The sequence below is a fragment of the Sphaerodactylus townsendi genome, linkage group LG03, assembly GCF_021028975.2.
Source record: "Sphaerodactylus townsendi isolate TG3544 linkage group LG03, MPM_Stown_v2.3, whole genome shotgun sequence".
NCBI lineage: Eukaryota > Metazoa > Chordata > Lepidosauria > Squamata > Sphaerodactylidae > Sphaerodactylus > Sphaerodactylus townsendi.
This window is the reverse complement of record NC_059427.1, coordinates 97,888,998-97,908,622: the sequence shown is the minus strand read 5'-3', so window position 1 is coordinate 97,908,622 and position 19,625 is coordinate 97,888,998. Positions and strand designations below refer to the sequence as shown.

At 44.3% G+C, this 19,625-nt stretch overlaps 1 protein-coding gene across 1 annotated transcript in view; it reads left to right on the top strand.

Moving 5' to 3' along the window:
* Positions 1-950: 950 nt before the first annotated feature.
* Positions 951-19,625, top strand: part of UBTD2 (ubiquitin domain containing 2) — a 72,922-nt gene continuing 54,247 nt past the window's right edge. Inside the window, exon 1 of the mRNA XM_048489741.1 lies at positions 951-1,098. Within this exon, the coding sequence (XP_048345698.1) occupies positions 1,029-1,098 (70 nt within the window). The 5' untranslated portion in view covers positions 951-1,028. The remainder of the gene's footprint in view (positions 1,099-19,625) is intronic.

The window sequence follows — 19,625 nt, the reverse complement described above, 5'->3', positions numbered from 1 at the left end:
AAGGAATACAAGCTCTAAGTGCACCTTCCTTGACTACATGGAAACAATGTCAGTCGTACCTGGCAGCTATTCTTCTTGATTTGAAAAGTCATCCATTCTTGTCTTAGATTTGTAAAGGCAGGCATTGACTGCTAAGTTTTGAGGGGAAAACACTCTGAATGAAATGATCGGGAATCTCAGATAACGCATGCTATATGAGCCACAATGTGTTTACATTTCAGGGCTCAAGCATGTCCGAAATGAATCCGTTTGTGATGACAGAATGAGGATGAATGACGATGGACAGAATGATGGTGACGATGACTTACTCCTTAGCTTGGAAGATCTTGGGAGAAATCCTCAAACTCCTTGCTATTTCTGATGGATGTGACTGTGGAGATTATAAAAGATGCATTTTTTCGAAGGAGTTGGTCTTCTCAGGGCGGTGGTTCTGCCAACTCTGCTATCACTCTTTTTGAATCTGTGTCTCTGTTAAAGGAAAGGAGGTATGTCTGTATGGGGAAAGGAAGTCAGACTGCAGCTCTCTAGCCTTCATGAGGCAGGAAGGAGTAATGGGTGTAGATCCCAGACTGTTCAGTGGGCATAATTTCGGAGGAGGAGTGACTTTCTCGCACGGTCCCCCGCCCCTCGAGGAAGAAGAAAGCCTTCCCTCCGCGCATTTCTTCGCTCTTTCTCCATCCTGGGAAAGAAGGGGGAGGTCTTGCTCAGGAAGAAGAGGAGGCATGGCGCCCGAGCGAGCCCCTCGCTCTCTCTAGCGCCTCCGCTGTGGCGCGAGCGCGGCTGCGGCGGAGGGTCTGATTGGGTCGGCAGAGGCCGCCGCGGCTGCAGGCTCTCCACGCGGGCGGGGCGCAGGGACGCGGGGGGCGGGGCCTGTGGCGGGGGCGGGGCGAGGGCTGCTAGGAGGTGGGGGCGGCGGCGGAGCCAGCGCGCCTGCCCGGCCGGTGGCGGCTTCGACGACGACGACGGCGGAGGCGCTCGGGCGGGGGGGGAGGAGGAAGGGGGTCTCCGGGCCGGGACGGCCGGGCCCCATGGGCGGGTGTGTGGGCTCCCACCACGACTCCTCGGGCAGCCTCAACGAGAACTCGGACGGCACCGGAGGTAAGCGGGGTGGGGGGGGGTGGGGGGAGGGAGGCAGCAGGGGCGGGGAAAGGGGGCGAGACGCCGCGGCTCCTTTGCAGCGAGGAGGGGAGGCAGGAGGGGCCCTCCATCCTCCCCTTTCGCCGTCGTTCCTCTTTTCCACAGGCTACTCCTCTCCCACTCCCCTTCTCGGAGGCCCCTCTTTCAACTTTCCTTGAGTAAAATGGTTGCCAGGCGTCCGCTTGGTGACATGGGGGGCGGGTGGGGTGGGGGGCTTGGGGCAGCACGAAAGAAGTGGAGTGTCTTCGCCCCTTCCTCTTCACCGCCCTGTAGTCGCTCAGGTGGGAGAAGTGCCCTCTGTTTCATCCGCGTCTCCATCAGTAAGATCCACTCCCAGCTTTGGGAAAAGAAATGAGAATTCTCCGGTTCTTCCCTTCCCTCCCCTCCCTTTGACTTTGCTTGTTCAGGGTAGCAGCAGATCTGTAAGTCGTGGGAAACAAGCATTCTTGTCAATGTGGCCCTTTCTTCAAACTATTTTACGCTCTGGCATTGTGCTACATATCATAGAAGGGATGAAACTCTTTACTGGAAAAATTCATCTTCAGTGTAGACTCAGAAGTGGTGAACTGGTGGAATTGATGTTCTGCCTGTTCTTCAACTTTATATATGGCAATCAGGACAATGATGATGGGTTGTGCTCTTAGCTGCAGTGTCCATCGTCTTCTGTCCCGTGAAAATAATTTGCCTGCTATTTAAGATTAATGTCTGTACTTCTTTTCTAATGCACTTGAGATGGATTTTTCTCCGCTATCCCGATTTAAATGGTCACAAATACAATGGAACTTTTAACTGCTCATCTTTCTAAAAGGGCAAACAGTGTGGTCAAATAATATTTGCATTCTCCATCTGTTATAGTTGAGATAACAATTTTTGAAAGTATCATTACTTGTGTGTCAGTACTCATAGATCTGCCTTGCCTTGTTTTCAGCATCTTGAGGATTAGTTCTAGTGTCAGGTTCATTTTCATATGCCAGGATGTTACGGTTCGTAAATCTACTTTATATAATAATTGGCACTCAAGGATGTTGTCTGTATGGGATAAATTTCTGAATTATCAGACTTGCATGGCATATAGTTATAGAACTTCCATTACAGGAAATTGGATTTCAGTACCCACATCCACCTGAAGTTGTAAAATTTGAAAGGACCATCTTAATTAGGTTATCAAAACCAAGGACAGTGGTGTATTGTAAAAGTAACTGGGCTTATATGAAACTCAGTGAAGGCTCTCAAACATTTGAAGCAATTAGTTGGGCCTAGATGGTTTACCATGACTATGTAATGTCTCTCATTGTTAAGAAACTACTGCATACTAGCTAAGTATTATGAGGCAGACAAGGTCATAGGAGAAATGCCATAAATTGTGAACTTCTTTGCTTTTTTAAATATTTGTAATTTAGTAGCTTTAGTGAAGGATAAAAATCAGCTATGACCACTTAAATTATCAAGTTGAGAGTGTAATTATACTCAATGCAGTATTGACATATTCAGTGGAAGTATAAAAGAAGTGCTATTTCAGTGGAATTGTGTCAGTTTCTTATCCCAAGTTTATCTGTTACTATTTTGTACATAAATATCTTCGGTACACTTTGTAGATTTTGGGGCAAATCATTTACTCTGTGTAGCACACCAGCTGGATTTTCTAGGATGGCCATCTGTGGAAATTGCATACTGGAGTGCAAATTCAGGGTCAGGGGATTAATGCACTTAAAATATTTCATTGAAATCAAATCTGATATGATTTCAGTTTAATTATTTGCTTCTCAAGCTTGTTTTCTAAGTGCATGCTTGCTTGTACAATTGTGTGTGTGGTAACCTATTTTGGAATATTTAAATCAACTTTTTTCTTGTTCATAAAACCTAAGCAGTTACTAATGAGCCAGTCTGCTCAAAACAACTTTAACATACTGTAGTCTACCAATCAAGTTGTCAAAGTATACCCTTTTCTTACTTTGTAAATCCAGACTTTCAATATTTGATGATACAGTCTGATTAAAAGTATTCCAAGGCTTGAAGAATCTACTGGACAGCCCAGAACACAAACACAAATGGGTCAGTCCTGTCTTTAATTTCACATACTGTGCTAGATTGCAGAATATCAAGTTACTGGCTCCTCTAAATTGCTACAACTAGATCTTGAGCATTAGGAAAACATTTTAGAAGCAGCTCTCAAACCAGAAGCAGAGATCACTCATGCAGTTCTGTGCAGCCCAGAAGTGATGAGAAGTTATTAGTGTTCATTAAGTCACCACTGATAAATGCTGTTACTGAAATAATCCCTTTCTCTTCTGGTACTTCCATCAGAGACACAATATACTTTAGACTTTGAAACGCATCAAAATCAGCTGGATGTCATAATGCATATGATCAGGATGTGGGCGTGCATATGGCATAAAAATATCAGGATATGCAGCTACTGTAGCATTTTTCTCACCTTTTAGCATTTTTCAATTATAAAGATAAATGCTACTGGAAGGATAAAGAGGTCATTTGTCCAGTAGAATAGAAAGAGGAATACAGGGATGATACTCATATACTGAACGGCTTTTTGTTGACAAGGGTGTCAAAAGTTGCCTGCTATCTTTTATCTCACCTGATTTGCTATGGAGGAGCTTCTTCTTTCAACTTCAGTCACATGGATTGCTTGCTGCTCAGGTCTATTCAGCATCAGTTTTAGCCTCTTGCAAGGAGGCCAAATGCTGAGCCTGACATCCACAGGCTTAAATTATGTCTGTCCCAGTGAAACTACATCTTTGACAATTGATATTACGTTTGCATGACTTGAGGCCCAAAAATTTTGTCAGTCCGTCTGCTCATTGGGCAGGTTAAATGTTAAAATGCCAGCCATTGGGATTTTTAATGACTTGTTATCCTAGTAAGCTTTACCATACATTATGTCTTCCTGTGCTGCAGTTCTTTGGGGTTGGAGGTTTTTTTTTCCATTTTGCCAGATTTGTCACTGTTCAACTGGTTGTAGTGGGTTTTCCAGGCTGTGTGGCCGTGGTCTGGTGGATCTTGTTCCTAACGTTTCACCTGCATCTGTGGCTGACATCTTCAGAGGTGTATCACTGTTACACACTGTGTCCAGCAAACTGACACTGTTCAGTTTATTCCAGCATTGATTAAATACATTGTCTACTGAAGTAGACCGTGTCCTAAGTTTTGTGATTGATTTTACTTTTGGTTCTGGTGGGTTTTCCGGGCTGTATGGCCGTGGTCTGGTGGATCTTGTTCGTAACATTTCGCCTGCATCTGTGGCTGGCATCTTCAGAGGTGTCATTTTGATTTTTGTTGACAGATGGATTGTTATTTTGGATGTATTTCCTTTAGGAATTATATATGCTTATTTATCTTTCTTTCGAGCACATCAGCACTTTATTTATGCATATTAAAGAGACACCATCTAAGCTTTTGTTTGCAGATTAGATTTTTGGGCTTTTGTTGCCTTGCTGCTATTCTTTCTGATCCATGCCTGGTCTGTTCATGGTACAAACCTCTTTGCCAGGTCAGTTGTGTGTGTAGCTGCCATCAGGTCTCCTGAAGTACTCTTAGATCAGTGATGTGGGTTTTCAGGAAAAACTAGAATAGGAGCAATTTCCAGTGTGGTCTGAGTTAACATTTATTTTGATTTGTAGTTAATTTCAAAAAAAATCAAAAGCATCTCTTACTAATTTTATGTCCCAGTGGCAACAAATACTTGAACTTAAATATTTGATTTTTGGGGAAAGGAGCAAACCAAGTGTGGTTTGATTGGGTTGGTCACATAATACATTTGATTGGAAATAAATGCAACGAACAGACATTGCATAATATTCCGTGGATGTGGTTGCATCTGGTTTGCATGTAAAATCTTACTGACTAGTTTGATACTAAGTTAAGACCATAATAGGAAAAATGAATTGAAGGTGAAATATAGCTGTTGGTCTGTAATGTGCCTGCTGGCCCAGAACAAAATCAGTGTACACAGGATAGCTGATTTGCTCAGTGCTAGGGACCATATTGGGCACCCATTGTGAGTTGGAAGGGCATATTAGCATAACGGGCTTCGCTTCTCAGTCCCTTCTCTCTAAGTTGTCTGATCTTGGATAGCCTCTCATTTTCTGAAAATAAAGATAGATAACACTGAGGTCATTATTTTCCCCCAGCCTTCTGTCTCCAAATTGCCTATGTGGTTGCTTGCTCCTCCCCGCAATCTCATAGCCTTCATGTTTATTTTTGACTCTTCACTTTTCTCCTCAAATTAGCCTTGTTGCCAAGTGTGCTGTGCTGCTGAAAGTATTCTATATAAATAACCATTGTTTATAGGAGCCTAGATGTATTACACTCCTAGATATGTTGAAACAGTTGTATAATTTCCAGGGTAAGATTAGAATTGGTGTAACTGTAGAGAATTTTGAAATGCTGAGATGACCTGTTACAAGTTTTTAGTCGCAGGAATACTTGCAAGCAAAGAGACAAGCCAAGGTATTTTCTTTGAACGTTCCATTCTTTAGACTTTCTAAAGATCAGTAAGCTTCTGAGCCCCTGCAAGTAGGAATTTTGGATTATCTGCTGTTTCTGACCCCTTCCCCTGCAACTGCAGCAAAGGAGAGAATGGGTGATGTAATAAAAAGCAACAGATATCAAGTGCTGCTTTTTGCCATTCCTTTTCCTGCCACCTGCAGTGAACATTGTCTTTCCCTTCCCCCATGAGTACTTTCCGTCATTCTGTGTCTGGTAGTGGCCCATTCCTGAAATAATTGGACAGAGTTGGCATTGGAAAGCATAACAGGATCCTAGTGAAGGAGCTAATCTTCTAGAGTGGGAAACTGACAGACTTGTGCCAAACTGGGAGCACAGAAAAGTTGCATAAAGAAACATGTGCTACTTTTACCATTTGATTAGCAGAATGCTGGCATACAGGCTTGCTAATACTGGAATGATTCCCTTTTTATAGTAAACTGGTAAGGCCATTGTGAGGAAAGTGGATGAGTGCCAGTATGGTATAATGGTTAATGTTTCAGACTAGGATCTTGAAGAGTCAGGTTCAAATCCTTTCTCTGTTATGGAAACTTGGTTTGTGTTTTTGGGCTGGTCACATATTTTCAGTCTAACCTACCTTGCAGGGTTGCTGTGAGGATAAAATATATGAGAGAAGAATGATGCAAGTTGCTTTCTTCCCCATGGGAAAAAAGGCAAGGTATAAATGAAGTAAATATCATATTCTTGGAGCACAGTTTTACCTGAAGTGATGCAGATTGCAAAGTAAAACATGCTGCTGTTGAATGTAATGGGCTGTGGGGAATAGACCTGTACCCTTTAGCGTCAGTGAAATTATGTTGCAAGGCTTATAATGAGTTTGTGTGTTTGTGAACTCTGGGCCAAGTAGAAAAGAGTTTACAAGCCTGGTCTCACTCTCCTGATCTTTAGTTGTTTGAATCTGTTGTCTAATGATAGCTAATGGAGCAAGATATGTTGGAGCTGTAAAGCGCCTCAACACTATTTCTAGTGAGTTTCTGTTTGCAATTAAATGTGTTCATCTTCTAGGACAGTTGTGTCTCAGAATAGCAACTACACATTATTGATTGTAAAAGAAACTTTTCACAGTAACATTACACACTAGTGGTAAATTAACTTTGGGGGTAATGCCGATTGCTCAAATAGGATGCCTTCTGTTGTGTCTACTGAACTGTTCTCTGTTCATTAGCATGTTGCTTCATCAATGCAGGGTATTCATTTATTCTATGAAGAGAGAGCGTAAATGATTTTAAGGTCTTGTTTCCCTGTAGGTTGCAGGATCCACCCAGCTATGCTTCCAGTAACTCCAGCAATTACTGTGTGTACTCACTTTCTACTTAGAACAAAAGAAATAAACAGACTTTAAAGTCGAGTGGGGGATTTCCAGTTCTGAAAGCACTGAAATTTTCCATTCATTGTTAAGCAGATACAATGAAGACAAGGAGCTTTAAAGGTTTCTAGTTATAATAAAAGATCTTTCACAATTGTTGTTCTCTTCATGAACTGAATGTTTAAAAGCAGTGACCCACTTTCTGTTACAGGAACTGCTCCCCCTTAGGTTAACAAAGAATGGCAGTACATGAGATACAAGTTATTGTAAGATTTAGGCTGTTATGAGAGAACCACTGCAGCTTTACAGAGTTAGTTGACATGAGTCAATTGCTTAAGGTTTGTTCAGGTGTTCTGGCTGAGAGGTTAAAAGTGATCTCCAAGGCAAAAGTAAACATTTCAGTCATTTTTTGAGCGTGTTGAAGAGAGCGAGTGGTACTTAATGTAGAACTATGCCCATTGAAAGTGTGTGGATAGTAGGTTGGGAAAAGTTCTGTGAGAAATAATATTCTAAAGTCCCTAATAATATATTCCAGTTCACATTCCAGTTCACATTCACATTCAAAGTAATTCATCTGGTTGTCTATACAGCTTATTAGTAACGAAGATTACTTTGACTGGAACACCAGACTGCGGTAACCAAAATGAAAGTAAACAAAGTCAAATGTAAAATAACATTTAGGGAAGAAAAATTAAATATCAGTGCACACTGTAGGAGGCGACAGACCAAGTTCGGGTGTTACTGAAAGGAATCTAGGCTCTTTTTTAATTGATCAATAAAGGAGTCATAGCTGTCTTTCTGTGTTGTAGTGATTGGAGCTGAGCTGCTGTTAATGTTTTGATGGAAGATCCCAGCAACATCTTAAATGGGGCATTAGAAAATAATTTCATTGTAACAGTGATTAAATCAGTTTTCCCCTGTGATCCAAAGTAAGCCCAAAGTTGCTCTTGTTTTTATAGGCAACACAAGTAGAATGTGGGGTGCATGAGATAAGCATTGAGCCAGCACTTACTCCATCTTCACAATAGCAGACTGCCCATCATGACTGGTTTTCCCACATGTCCTTCAGCCTGTACGTACAGTCTTCCTCCCTGTACCAAGGCCCTCATTACCACTATCTGCTAACTTTTTTTTTCTCCTTAACCCTTCCATTCTAAGCTTCCCTGCTTCCTCCTTTTAGGCAAGCTGCTTATCAGATGCTAGCAGTGATGTGGGGGATTATATAATGCAAGGGCATACTTATACCCGCTTTGGATGCCCCCACAAGCTCTGCATGCTGAAGATAGCTACAGATGGGCACAGTGTGGGAACTGAGCCTCATCTGTCAAACCCCAGTCACACAGAGACACAGCTGTAAAAACTCCCCGGACATCTGTTGAACAGAGGGAGGAACTGGAACTATGTTAGATTAATAGGGTTGCCAACTCCCTCATTCCAGTAAGGCATCATTTCATTTGCAAGCTACAATTACAGACTACAGAGCAACAGATAGACCTGTCCCAATCACTGCATGCCAATGAGAGATATCACTGTGCTGGCTGAAGAGCTGAGAGAGCATTTCATGATGGTACAAGAGCTAGGCTGGGAGAAGTGAGTTGCCAACTCCACAGCAAGGCAGCAAGATCCATGCTGGTCACTTCTGCTGCTGATCATTCAAGATTTGGCCGGTGATTTGTTATGATGTCCTACCTGGCCCCTGCCCTTTTGGATGACTGCCTAAACAGATTAAAGAGACTCGAGGACAGCAGTGAGTGATGCATTAGACTGACAGCAAAGATCAAGTGACTGATGGGACATGTGCATAGTATTTAGGCAAGGTCTGTGGTTCCACCTGTTCACTTTGGAGAGGGTTCCCCCGTGATGCTTGTCTTGGGGGATGATCACATGTACCCATCCCTTGCAAATGGTTCCAGTGAAACTGTACATGTCTGCAAGGCAGTAGGCACCAATGGTGCTCAGCCATCAGCAACACAGAGCAGAGTGGCACACCAAAAAGCAATTATGCTGGATCCATAATACTAGACTATCAGCACAGTAGTGTGCTAAGGCCACTCCCTTCCCCTGCAAGTAACACAGGAAGCACATCTGACAGCTCCTCTCTCCCCACACCCCCTATCATACATATTTACTGCTAGCCGCTCTTGTAAAATTAAGGCTTATTGGGGTTAAACAAAGAGTAGGTGCACAGGGAGCTGGTTGCAAAATTCCTGGTTGTAGGCCAGCGGTCTCCCACCCATACTTACCTGTGAGGGATGTACTGTTCTCACACACTCCTGTTGTAGGAATGGAATGCTTCCTTTAGTATCTGTGTGCAGAGATGGGGTAACTGTTAGGGTTAGGAAAAAGCAACTTTCCTCTCTTCTTGTGTGTGTTAAGTGGTTTCTCAATGCATTTTCCACCCCTAAGTCTAAAGCTATGTACTCTTATGTGTGCACAACAAGGCCTGAGAGACATAGACCCATATTGTATGCCTTTTCTGATCTATGGATATCCTATCTGTGATTTATGTAGTGTAGGGTGAGGGTGTGATTGGCTGTGGTCTTAGTTGTCACCTTAAACTACTCCAGGGTTTAGTGAGGAGGGATTGGGGGGGGGGGCACTCAGCATTTCACATTACATTAACCCCTGTTCACTAAATGTCCCATCCTGTAAATAGGTAAGATCAGCAGATCCCCATCCAAGTGGAATAGTCTGTCTGATGCGTCAGGAAGCTTCCCACACTACTTTCATTCTGCAAAATTTATAAAATGTAACTGGTCAGGAAGGTGGTTGTTTTACATGTCTGTGAAATTTTTAAAACAGTTTTGCATTATATTTGTTGTGTGTGCATAATTGATTGGCTTTTGGATCTGCCTTTATTAATTTAATAATGTGCAGTAGTTGATGTGAATGTAATAGTGGCAAGAAATGAGTTCCATGAAGCTTGTTCATATTTGGGCAACAATCAAATGCCCATTTTCAGTGACTAGAGCTGGGCATGTTGGATGCTGGGAATGATATTTCAGGGAACCTTGTGTATGGATAGGTGCTTCTGTTTGTTGTTCTATTTTAGAACTGTTATGGAAAATGCAAGAACAATAACTGTACTCAGAGCAAATTATCCTAATTATACAAGACTGTTTTACTTGTGTAGGGGTCAGATTCACTCCAGGATAACTAAATATTTTTCCTTGCAGTTGCAGGGTAAAAAGTAAAGGTTGACCCAAGGTAATTCCTGTAAGACAGAAACTTTTATTTTGCATAATCAGATAGATCAGATAGACTAGCAGTCCAGCAGTTCTAACAGTGACCAACTAGATCTCATGTAAATATAAGTGCATGACAGTGAACATCTTCTTGCATGTTTGAAGGTTTTGGAAACAAATGAGACTATCACATCAAAATATTCACCTTTTTATATTGTTTTACATATAAACATAACAAAAGTGGTATACTGTCCACAAACATTGGTACTCTACATTTGCAAGCATGCTCCAATATTTTTTTCTTTTGCTATTAAGTTACAACTGACTTTTAGCAACCTCATCGCATTTGCAAGACAAGAGGCGTTCTGAGGTAGTTTGCCATTGCCCGCCTCCAGTCATACCCTTGGTCTCCCCTCCAAATACTAGCCAGGGTCAGGGCTGAGAGTGTATGACTGGCCCAAGATCACCCAGCAAGTTTCCATGGCAGAATAAAGATCTAAACCTGGTTTTCCCAGATCCCGGTCTGGCACCTTAACCACTTTATCATGCTGACTCTGGGATAAATCTTTTCAGTCAGGTATTTTGTGCATATTATGAAGTGCATGGGTTAGTAGTTTTCATATGCATAAATCATCTTCCCTGCAGCCAGTTCTAACAAAGGAGTTCCCAGTCTTGGAAGAAAAGGTGAATATTAATTCATTTTCAATTTATTCTGTCCAAACAATGCATGCACATTTATTAAGGGCAACATGAGAGCATTAGTCACAAATAGAAGAGTCTGATGTTCACCCAGGAGCACACGGACTGCTTCAGGTCTCATCTTTTTCAGAGCTCCTTTTAGAGGTACTTTGTGAAAATTCTTCATTCATGTGTACTGTAGATGTAAGTTGAGATTGAATATTCAACTAATTTTGTAATTAAAGAGTTCTGTAGTGTGTTTTCTTCTCTAAAGACAAATCTAATTCTGCTACCATTGCCAATGTTGTTAAATGGCATACTTGAAATCAAATTCAATTCTACCACTTTTTATTAATGCCTTCCACATTATTTAAACCGCTTCATTGAGTATTCTGATGACGCTTTTTCACATATGATCACAGTAGAATAGCAGAGAGAGATGACTTCATAGCACCCTCAAGTGTGTTTGATGTGTGATACAGTCTGCTCAGGCATAGTATGTGGAGGCAAGTTTGTCTCTGACAACGAAATACCTTCAGGCTAGAAAAGCAGTGAAGACAGCTGTCTTAGCAGTAGAATCGCAAATGCATTTTTGAAGGAGCAAATAATGGAGTATTAAAATGTGACATGGGGAAACACTAAAGTTTAATGCCATGTTGCGACATATGTTGCTGCATATGTGTCTAATCTTTATATACTCTTTGAATGTGTGATGTTTTGTCTTGAAGTGTCTTGTAAATGGAACTTTCATCTCTTGTGACTGTATGATTCGTAACTATGCAGTTGATTCTCTTTATTTCAGCTGCCTTAATGGTGAATTCTAGTAGAGAATTTAAAATCAGAATTGGGGAGTTGAAAGATGTTCAGCAGAGCTAGTCCAGCCACTTCCACTGAAACAGAACTTGAGACACTTCTTGGTGGTGCTGGATTGGAAAAAGGCAAAATCCACTTTGTTTCTCTTGAGGCCACATTTTCTTTTCCTTGCTGAGAACTACTGCCTGATGTATTTTAGACTGCTACCACTGAAAGCAAATCAGGGAGCCAGGCAGATGCATCTACGTAGGCAGGGTGTAGAAGTTTTGAGTCAAAGAAAGAGGGCCACAACTTTGAATTCATGGGTACATGTTAGTACCTATCACCAGATTTTTTGTGTGGTAATACTCCCAGGCTAGCCCAATATTGTCAGATCTCAGAAGCTAAGCAGAGTCAGCTCTGGTTAGTATTTGGATGGGAGACCACCAGGTTGCTACACAGATGCAAACAATGGCAACATCTATTACCTTGAAAATCCTTTGAGGTCAACCATAAGGAGACTGTGACTTGATGGCAAAAAAACTCCTTATCGATGCTGAGTACTGGCAGCTGGGGAGGGGGATCTCCAAAGTGCTCAGGGGAAATTAGTAAAAATCAGAGCAACCTTGCATAAAGAAAGTGCTGCTTGTCACAGAGGCCGTTTCCGCATGGCCTCCCTGTCGCCTCCACGCCGGCGAGAATTCCGCCGGCGTGGAGGCGAAGGCCGTTCGCATGCGAGCGGCCGCAGCAGAGGCCGGCAAACGGCAGGCGGCTCCGCACGGAGCCGCCTCTTCTCCCTGGCCTGTCCCACTCACCTTGTCCCCGTCGTCGCCTGCTGGCCGTCGAAGCCCCGCCCACGCTGCCCTCCGACCTCCAGGGAAGGAGGGACAGCGTGGCCGAAACTTCGGCAACCAGCAGGCAACGGCGTGGGCAAACGGTGAACAACCAAGGGCATCGTGTTCCCAGCGGTTAAGCACCGCACCGCCGGAAAGAGCCTTTCCCCAACAACAACCCTTTAAAGGGTTGTTGTTTAGAAGCGACCTGGCGCCGCCCTGAAGCGCAGTCAGGTCGGCGCTGCTACGTTGCAGCAGCGCCGCCTGTGCGAACGGCAGCCTGGGGGCGGCGTTTTTACCGCCCCCAGGCCGTCGTTTTTGGCCCATGCGGAAAGGGCCAGAGATAGCAAGAAATATGTGGAAACAGTTGCTGATCTTGACTGTAAGAATGTTTGGAGGCTCTAGCAGGGGAGCAGATCTATTGTATACCCTTGAGGGAAGAATGGTATGCTCCGTCTATCTGGGATGATTGTCCTCTTGCACTAAGCATCAGCTTTGGAAGGGACACACATCGAACTGTGAGGGAGGTAAGAGTCACCTGTCCAGTAAGCTGGATCAGCCTAATCAACCTTGGTGATAATTGGGGTGACAAACGTTGCAGCCAGATCACTCGCACATCCTAACTTGACAATAAGGATTATAGAAAATTAATCTTCGAATATGTTCCTTGCCTGATATCTGCTTACTTTGGTAAACCAGTTTAATGGGATAAAATAATGGTTCTCCTTTGCTTTTCTATATAAAATCCATTGATGGCATTTGTATATCCTTTTAAAAACTAATCAATGTAAATGTTGTATTTATTTAGTTAGTTTTGTGCTGTCCTTCAGAGTCCTGTACCAGACAGCTAACAGACTCTCTGAAGCAATCAAGACTGTTGCCCCAAGACATTATTTCTGTCCCCATGCCAGATCGGCTCCTTGGTATTCCGAGGAGCTGAGAAGGATGAAATGGGAGCTGAGACGGCTTGAGTAAGTGTGGTGGCGAGTTTGTGATGAAGAGACCAGACACTCGTATAGGACTCTTATGAAATCCTACGAGAGAACCATGAAGGAGGCAAAGAAAGCCTTCTTTGCTTCCTCCATTGCGACTGCAATCTTACACCCGGCACAGTTATACAAAGTGATTCGGACTCTTACAACTGCATCTGTTGGTCCCAAACATAAGAAATTGGCATTTAGCTGTGAGGCACTCGTGAGCTGCTTTGCAGATAAGATTTTGTCTTTCTACCAGCCTCTTCCTGCCACTGTTTCTACAATTTAGGAAGTGGAAGCCCCTTACCTGTCTTTTGGTCTTAATTTCGATTACTTCACCCTGCTTGGCCCCACCGAAGTCGACAGGCTTCTAATGGCTGAAAGATGTACCACTTGTCCTTTTGACCTGTGTCCCTCCTGGCTGGTGAAACCTGGTAGGGAGGAGCTACAGAGCCACCTATTGAATATCATCAGTAGCTCCCTTGAGCAAGGAGTCTTTCCTGGTCAGCTAAAAGAGGCAGCGGTCCACCCTCTTCTTAAAAGACCTAATTTGGATCCTTCAGGTCTGGCCAAGTACCACCCGGTATCAAATATATCGTCCCTGGGTAATTGAGGGAGCAGTGGCAGGACAGCTTGAGAAGTTCCTGGATGACACTAAGGTGTTGGATCACTACCAGTCAGGCTTCCGCCCTGGTCATGGGACTGAGATGGTTATTGTGGATTAACTTCGGCTCCAACTAGACAGAGGCAGTTTGGCACTGCTGGTATTACTAGATCCCACTGCAGATGACACCCAGCTCATTCTCACAATGGCTGGCCAACCGCACTCAGCCCCTGAGTGGTATTTGGAAGCCATCACTGGATGGTTGAGAGTGAGTAGGTTGAAGCTGAATCCAGCAAAGACAGAGGGTGGGCGAGGGAGGGGTGCCGACTGACTGTTGTCCAAGATCTCATTGGAAGCCTAGGTCACAAAAACAGCCTGGATTGCTTTCTATCAGCCTGGATTGCTTTCTATCACAGCACGACAGTTGGCTCCGTACCTCTCCCATTCAGACCTGGCCACAGTAATCTACGCAACGGTCACCTCCAGATTGGACTATTGTAACTTGCTCTATGCTGGCCTTCCCTTAAACCTGATCCAGAAATTGAAGCTCGTTCAACTTGCTTCTGCTAGATTCCTGGCGGGAGTCTCTAGCACGGACCACGTAACACCGGTCCTTTACTAGCTTCATTGGCTGCCTATCAAGTACCGGTTTATCTTCAAGGTGTTGGTTTTGACCCTTAAGGCCATCAGCAGTCTTGCTCCCACATATCTCAGGGACCGCCTCTCATTACCCAGCCAGGTCCCTCCGTTCTTCGGAGGAGAACCTCCGAAGATCCCTGGCCTGAAGGATATCTGGCTGGCCTCCACAAGGGCCAACACTTTTCTGTCCTTGCCCCTGCCTGGTGGAATAAGCTCCCACGTGAGATCAGGGATCCGAATCAATTCCGCATGGCCTGTAAGACGGAGCTATTCTGCCAGGCTTTTTCAGGAGGCCAGCCGGGTTGACGCCTATCAAATACTGCCCACCCACCCCCGGTGGGATAATGGTTTGCAGTCACCATTGTTTATTCTTGCTCTATCCTGTTGTCGGTATTTTATTGTATTCTATTTTAATTATTTATCACGGTTTTTAAAAATTGTGTTTCATGATTATTATTGTGTGCCACCCTGAGCCCTTTGGGGATGGGTGAAGTATAAATATAATAAATAAATACACAAGCCTCCAAAATATGCAGACCATTAGAGATAAGCGGTATAAAAGCTATCCATAAAACAGAATGGACCACTGAAAAGCTGGTGGATAAATTCTAATGAAAAGATAAAATGAAAGATTCCACCCATTTCACCTGCGAAGGTGTGAGCACAGAGAGAGCAAGTCATGAAAGACAGATCTGAACTGGCAGGCTAGATGCGATGGTCCTTCAGGAACCTTGGCCCCAAGCCATGTAGACCCTTAAAGGTAAGAATCAACAATTATTTTTTATTTATTTTATTTATTTATTTATTAAACTTTTATACCGCCCCATCCTCTAGGGGCTCTGGGCGGTGTACAGCATAAAACAGGGTAAAACAAGTCACTAAAATCTTTAAAACAGCGGTAACAAACATTAATAGTAATCCATAAAATAGCTTAAAACTCATAAAACAGCAAAAAACCATAATACATAATAAAAGGCGTCCGACCCCAATTTAAAACCTACCCCCATGAGGGGGGATGGCAGGACCCCTCAATATGAGGGGACCCTGATGTAACTGCCCTAGGAACTGTGCCTGGAAACAGATGTGTATCCAGTGCAGTTTGTTCAATTCAGTGGACATATAATCTCTGTAACCCACCCCTGCCAGTAGCCTGTTCCCTGCCATTTGGACCAATTGAAGTTTCTGAACCATTTTCAGAGGCGAACCCAAATAGAGTGCATTACAGTAATTTAACTTGGATATGATCGAAGTGTGGATTGTTGTGGCTAATTACGCTTTTTGGGGAGTGGCTGTAATTGGCAGTTCAGCTTACGAAGAATCAATCCAACACGTGATATTACACTGCCCGTTACACAGTTTAGCCAGGAATAAATATCCTAAACCCGTGTTAAAAAAACCCCATTGATAATATTGAAATCCTCCAATTGTGATAGCGATGTTGGATTATGGACTGAAGTGTTAGGCGCTGGCTAACTTTTTGTGCTCTGTGTCAACAGAGCCGGTTATAACTGTGTACTGGAGATTGTATCATTACACTGGGGAATTAGCCATTTTCTGGTATATTGCTGCTGTTTTAATTATGCCATTAAAGGTTTAGTCAGCAGTTCAGCTTCTGAAAGAATCAATCCAACTTACGTGATATTACATACTTAGTTACACAGTTTAGCCATGAATAAATATCTAAACCATTGGTTTAAACTATTGATAATATTAATCTGTAATTTGTGTTGGATTACATGGTTCTGCAAGTGTATTGAGCTGGCCTAACTTTTGTGCTCTGTCATCCCGTAATGAGTTATAACTGTACTGGAGATTGTATCATTACACTGAGGTCGCCATTTTTCTGGTATATTGCTGCTGTTTTAATTATGCCATTAAAGGTTTATATATATATATATGGTGAACAAGCTGGAGCTGATTCAGGGTGTTGTGTGCCACAGAGGAGGCCTGAGCCCCCAATCATAGCCAGGATTCAGTAGCACTCCCAAGCTATAGACTTTTAGTCTTAGCTTGCTCCTTCCAGGGGAGTGCAGCTTCCTCCAGGACAGGCTAACTCTGCAGTCCCCAAGAAGTATCTGCTGAGCAGTTTTATCTACTAAAAACTCTAATAATATTTTTGCTTGTGTACTATACTCAGAATGAACCAAAGTGATTGTTGAGGTATGTAACTTTTTCTGAGACATTAATGATCTAATATAGGACAGGAAAACTAAACAGAGCCCCAGGCTTGTTAAGTGCACACCTGTATTTGAATCAGGCCTAACCAGATTCATTTGGTCAGGCCTGTAATATTGCACTGAGATCAACAGGCTTTGGGCCAAGTGCAAGTCAGCAAAGACTTCAGTTTGACTCGTCTACCCAACAAACTTAAACAACAAGGAGAGTCAAATATTTTCTTGTGACTGAAAGTTCCAACTTCACATTTCCAGCCCATCTATTCAAAAAGTAGCAATGAAATCACTTGCCATCATCCTAGCCTTTTGTAGCACATAGCAGACTAGGGTTCTTACTTGTCAGTATGTTTGCTGGCGAGGAGGGCTCCAGCCTTCCACTTGATACTACAACTTAGAGGTCTTGCAAGCAGTCATCTACGGTCCTTTTCTTCAAACAGATCTGCTAGCAGTGAGAACTGAGTGCATGATTGGCAACCTATAACATTTATCTGTGAGTGGCTCTACTCTTCAGTAAACATTCTAACATGCTTCTTCAGCTACAACTTTGTCCTTAATTGGGTCTTTTTTCCCAGTAACAAATCCGGAAATGAAGCTCCCAGTATAGGAGCCATCCAGAAGGCAGCATGGTCTATGCCAGGGGTCGGGAACGTGCGGCTCGGGAGCCGCATGCGGCTCCCCCGCCCCTGCACAGTGGCTCCGGACACAACACAGCTGTCCGGGAGCAGGGACTCTCCCCTCCCCGGACCTCACCGAGGTCATCCCCCGACTGCGGGCGCTCCGGCAAGTGAGAGCGCCATGGAGACGGCTGGCGGCAACCCTCCTCCTTCTGCTAAGATTAGAGCAGCAGCAGGGAGGCGGCAGGCAGCTACCGAGCCTGGCCCCAGCCAGCTGGCTGGGACCAGGGGGGGAGGACAGGGCCGCTGGCGGTGGCGTGGCGTGGAGGCAGCAGACTTGGCCGAATCGGCCAGGGCGGTGGGCAGCAAGGAGAGCCGCGCCCGCTCAGCGGGACGACGGCCACAGCTGCAGAGGGCACCAGCAGGCACTGGAACTGACGCCCAGATGGGCGAGGAGGAGGGAGGGAAGCAGGAGGAGGAACCCAACGCCCAGATGGGGCCAAGGTGACAGCGGCGTGGCGTGGAGGCAGAGGGCACCAGCAGGCACCGGAACCGATGCCTGGACAGGCGAGGAGGAGGGAGGGAAGCAGGAGGAGGAACCCAACACCCAGACGGGGCCGAGGTGGAGAGGACTTGGCAAGCTCTGGAGGGGATAAAAGGTGGAGGGTGCATGCATAGAAAGAGGTCAGTGTGCTGAGAAGAGTAGCGGAGGCGAAGAGGGAGAAGGACATGAGAGAGCCGGGAGAAAGAAAGGACTGAGGTGGGGAAAACGGAGGAGAAGGTGGTGCCAGGGAAAGTCAGAAAGAAGGGAGCACTCCGTGCCAGACAACTCAGAGGTCCTGGTGTCCCAAGTCTCACCCCAGCTGCCCAGGCAAGCTGTGGCCACAATGACTGCCACAGCAGGCATGCAGCTGCCGCCACTGAGCCATCTGCTACAAAAAAGGGTTCCCTCCGCATCTTCTCTCTCTCCAGTGCACGTGCCCACGAGGCTCCACCCTTTCCCCCGCACACCCCCACAAAAAATGTTCAAAATGTGTTCTCTACACAAATAAAATACAATTTTCTCTGTAGCACCTCATGGACTCCTCAAGCAACACACTACAACTGTCTACTCTATAGAAAGTGTAAAGGCAAAAAAACAACAACCCATATACAGGGCTATCCTCATTTCAAATGTCAAAAAGTATCTGCGGCTCCAAGTGCCCTCCCCTCTGTGGAAAATGGGTCCAAATGGCTCCCTGGGTGACAAAGGTTCCCGACCCCTGGTCTATGCCAAGGAGCAAAGCTGGAGCAGATTACCTTCACTGTTTTGTAACAAAGCACAATGATATTGGACCCTCTTTTTCCTTTAAAATGCATGTTGTCATGATACCTAAAACATACAGCACAGTTGTGTTGAATAAACAAGTGAGATCAGTTTATGCTGGAAAAACAGTAAAGGTTTGTACATCATAGGTGTGATATCAAGAGTGTATTTTCCTAGTTATCATCTAGATTTATTGGTGAGCTACATTTTATGGAAAGGTAGAGGTGACCAAGTCCCACAAGCAGCTCACTTCTTGGCTGAATGACATCTTGCTGTGAGAATGAGAGGAGTGTACAAATGATGAAACAAAGAAAGGTTCAGATTTCCTCTTGCATAGATCTCTTGGATCTCTTGCATAGATCTCTCTTAGCTTTCCCTTTTGAGCCAGCCCTAGAAGCAGGTCTACACTGATTTTCTTCTAGGGAGCTACATGAGAAAGATTATTGAGTTTCTCTGTATCTCTTCTTCTGAGCTGGGAAGTAACCTTGTGTTAAAAAGTCCTTGTGTCATGTCCAAGTCCATCAAAAAACTTTCAATCAGATGTGCAGTGCAAGTTTCCACAGTACAATTTCCCAGGTGTGTATGAGCCTGATTCAGATCAGAATTGTGGCATACAGAAAAGGCTGCTTATGCCTTCCTGACTTGAAATGGTCCTGGGGAACCAGTATTTGTATTGTTGGAAGTACCATGTGTACTGATGAAATACATGCTACTTTCCCCAATGTCACAAGTAGAGCCCCCTCAGGCTGTTTCAGGACAGGGAAATGGCATAGGGGGAAGGGTTGCACACCCTCTCTCCTCCTCCATGCACTGCCCAGTCTGAATTGTGGTCCTCTGCACCTGGGAATTGTGTTCTGAGTAT